Here is a 3,917-nt window from a genome sequence, read left to right on the forward strand (position 1 = left end):
CTGGCTGGTCTTTGTCAGAAGAAAACAATTGCTCAACTACCAGTCAACAGAACACTGCTTGCACATACTTTCCAAAGTCACATGTGCCGCCGCCGATTTGATAAAAGTGAAAAATACCCAAGCATTCAAAATATTCCTACTTATTGAAAAGTGGGTGCTGGATTAATCTCCTGTAATTTTGTTTGACTTGCACTTGAGACCACACACCTAAATTGGTGGAAACTGGTATTAGGCCCCTTTTTTGCATTGTTTTATCCTACTTCAGTCAGAGGTTCTTGTTACTACTTACCTCCTTTTGTATTTGTCTTGCATTCAAACAATGACATTCAACAGAGCTTCATCCAATGGTATGTAGCATAGAACAGGTTTATCTATTATCATCCATGCAATCTAATTGAAAGTATCTCATCATCTTTGGCAAAACTGAAGATTAGTGGACCTATTGTTTCTCATCGATCACTAATAAGTAACCTAGGGAGTGGTAACTGTTAGGGATAAAGTAGTAGCGTAGATCGCATCCCCTCCTTAGTAAGTACTGAGAAAAATTCCTGTTGTACTTCTTTGCAGTAAGTCAACTTGAGGCGATCAATTAAAAGCACAACTACATGTACTCACATGTACGGAGTGAACACAGACAGAAAATGGACATCATTGGTTTTCTGTACATCTGTACATATTTTATTATTTTAATTCCTTTACCAATATCATTCAGCTGATATATATGCTACAGCTATACAACCACAATCATTTACTTGACAACATCTGAAATCAACAAAACATATGTACATTTTTTTCCCTTGCATATTGATGTTCTGCTCTTTGATTTGGCAGTTCAACAGTTTCTCATGGAATGAGTGGTCTGAGAAAAAGTCACATAACATTACATCAAAATTATTCCTATTTCATAAAGCACTGATAGTATTTTCTTCTGTAAACCAGACTGTACATGCCTATTCACGGCAAATGACAAATAAAAACATTGTACATGCCATATTGTGCACTGTACAAATCCCATTGCAACAATGAAGACAAATCTGTACACTAGTTTTCCCTGGATCTGACTTTCCTTCCATAGATCTACAAAATTCACCAAGAAATACCTCTAGGCTAGACACTACTGGAAATTACAACAGGTACATTTCACCCCATAAGTCTACACTTTAACAATTTGACAAATCAGACATGCTTTCAGAAAGCCAGTCTACACAATCAACACTGGCAAGACTTTCAACAATCATGTTTGAAATTTATTACACAATAATAATAAGAAGAACTGTCTCACATTTTCAATCTCTCAGTAGATACAGCATAACTGCAATTGTCATTGTTACATGTGTACTGGTGGAGTTGTGATTCTTGCTGTGATTGAATTTGTCATCTCAGTGAGACTAGCATAATCTAAACTAAATAAATTTACTGCTAACAGATAATTAAACATTACAGATAGATAAATGGTTGATAATGTGTTCTCCTTTCACATCTATCAAGCCATTATTTGTGTCCCTTTCTCCTATAAAAGTATTACATACTGTACAATGATGACATTGTATGCAATCTTCCACAAGAGTTATTTGAGCCCTAAATCAACTTAAATCAGTATTGGTACTGCAAATACAAATTCCTTTAACCTTTTCACCACAATGGTTTGGCCCAAATCCATTGTTATCAATGGTGAGTATGGACCTGTTTACAGGAAATTGGCGGTGAAGAGGTTAAGACGTGGAGCCACTGGAGACGGTTGATTGTACCATGGTCAGCTTGCTCTCCCAGCAATCAAAATAGAAAGAAGTGAGAACACTGATGACATGTCTGAGTATGCTGTGTTGTAATTCCTGACATGGGGATCCATACGCAGAGTGTAATTCTTCAACGAGGCAGAATAAGGATGTGTTTATGATGTATCGAATATTCCTGTTCACAGCTGTGTCACATGATTGTTGATTATGTTTCTAATGAATACTGAAAAGAAAAATGTCTTCCCACGATTGCACATTTGCTGGTCAATGAAATGTTAATTCATCCTGAATTCGGCTTTGTTATATTCCCTCCTTTGCCAGACGGACAAAAGTAGGAACAACACATAAATTCCAGCAGCTATGAAACAGTTAGTTGATGCCTGTACGTAAACTTCATGAAGAGTTTCAGGATTATAGTTTTCTGGTGGTGGTAGCGTCAAATCTTCAATGAATGCCAGGGCATTGAATCGCAAACAAATTCCCATCACAATCTGTAAAATGAAGGAGAAGAAGACCATTTAGACAGGAAAGTACAAGCAGATTGCTCCGTTATAAGTATTTTGTCATGCACTTTCAACCAGTAGCTACCGGTATGCACAGTCGTATACACTGTAATTGCAAAATTGTTATGTGGTAAACACCCCGAGTCTGTGATTGAACATGGAGGTAGTAGGAGTTCTTCTATGAGGACTTTGAAAATGTCTCCCTGACCAGTATTTTGAAACATTTGTTTGACAAGGTTCTGCAAGGTCATATTATGGAGTAAAATTTTGTGTTAGTTTCTATCAGTGTTTAAGGCTGTTGTTAATCGGCCCCCTTCTGTGCTGTGTGCAGTGAACACTTTAGTAGTAATACTTGTATGACTGTGTACTGCGGACAGTGTGAACTTTAGTAGCCACTATTGTGCAACTGTGTATTGCCAAAAGAATTGTACAGGTTCTACCCATGCATTGACTTGGCATAAGTCTGTGGGCTTGTACCTCCATGGGCAGACTGTGGCATACATGCCGGGATGAACGTGAAACTACTGCATGAGCTGTAGAAAAGCCAAGTGACTTGTTGGCCAGTGTAACTCATCAAGTTATATACAGTGTTTTCTCTGCATGTTCTCTGAAGGGGGCAATTTATGCCCCATTCATCAAAATTAGGGGGCAGATTTGACATGCTAGGGGGCAGAAACAACAGTAAATTCCAGGTCACTATCCCATGCGCTTGGGTCACCATCATATGGGGGCATTTGCTTGTTGTGTTTTACGCGCAATTTTCGCGGTCAGTAACTTTTAAAGGGCAGAAAATGGCTCGAAATTTGCAATTTGTGCAATTTCGCAGTCGAGAGAAAACCCTGATATACATGCGGTAAGGCTACCGTTATATGTTATTATACATCAGACATCTATGGCTTTGACTAGCCAGAGTTCAGTCTAGTGTACATTCCACAGTTGCTAATCTGTGGTCATAAACAAAGGTAAGTGCATGCAAAGGTCATGTTGCATACACTATAAATATTTCACATTGTAAATGCATTTAAAAAAAATCAAATGTATTCCATACTATTAATATTCTCTCAATCATGTATCCAGCACATTATATCATGAGAACTTTCTTAATCATAAAGATGCAAAGAGATAGATTATTGTATAGTCATTTTCAACCCTCACCATGTACAGTGATACAATACACCATTCTAAAAATAAAGTAGGAAAACCTATTGTAAAGGGTCAATTTGCACATACGCATGATCATGCATGATGGCATCATGGAGACTGTACCAGTGCGGAACCGGGTTGGGAATCATAGACGTTGACCACGCAGTATTACATTCGTATGGATAGTGAATAAGTATTCAATCGCCCTGGGAGTTTTTAGGACAAAGATTATGGCGCAGGGAAACAACGTTGTATGTACCGAGTTATGAGTAAGAACCATGTCATAATCTATCGATGTCATCGGTGCCTGATCACGTAGAATCATATTTCATAGTAGACAAACTTACAAGCATTACGACGCCCCAGACACTGGTTATGAGGCAGCAGACAGACGCTTTTGGTCCACATATTCCTGGTATAAGAATGGCCATTGTACCGTACTCGGTGGTTCAGTCGTGACTTTCCGACGACGGCGACAAGAAACGATGCGGGTTTTCCGGTCTTTCGTGTACGAGAATCCTGGATCATGTGATCA

The 3,917-nt window shown here is 38.5% G+C and overlaps 1 protein-coding gene across 1 annotated transcript; it reads right to left on the minus strand.

Annotated features, from left to right (window-relative positions):
* Positions 1-651: 651 nt before the first annotated feature.
* On the minus strand, positions 652-3,904 carry LOC139140800 (ribonuclease kappa-B-like). The gene is made up of 2 exons (XM_070710219.1): positions 3,730-3,904; positions 652-2,227 (listed from the first exon to the last, which is right to left on the minus strand). The coding sequence occupies exons 1-2, from the start codon at positions 3,811-3,813 to the stop codon at positions 2,012-2,014; spliced, it is 300 nt and encodes a 99-aa protein (XP_070566320.1). The 5' UTR covers positions 3,814-3,904; the 3' UTR covers positions 652-2,011.
* Between the last annotated feature and the right edge of the window lie 13 nt (positions 3,905-3,917).

The sequence above is a fragment of the Ptychodera flava genome, chromosome 9 (assembly GCF_041260155.1).
Source record: "Ptychodera flava strain L36383 chromosome 9, AS_Pfla_20210202, whole genome shotgun sequence".
In the NCBI taxonomy this organism is placed as follows: Eukaryota; Metazoa; Hemichordata; class Enteropneusta; family Ptychoderidae; genus Ptychodera; species Ptychodera flava.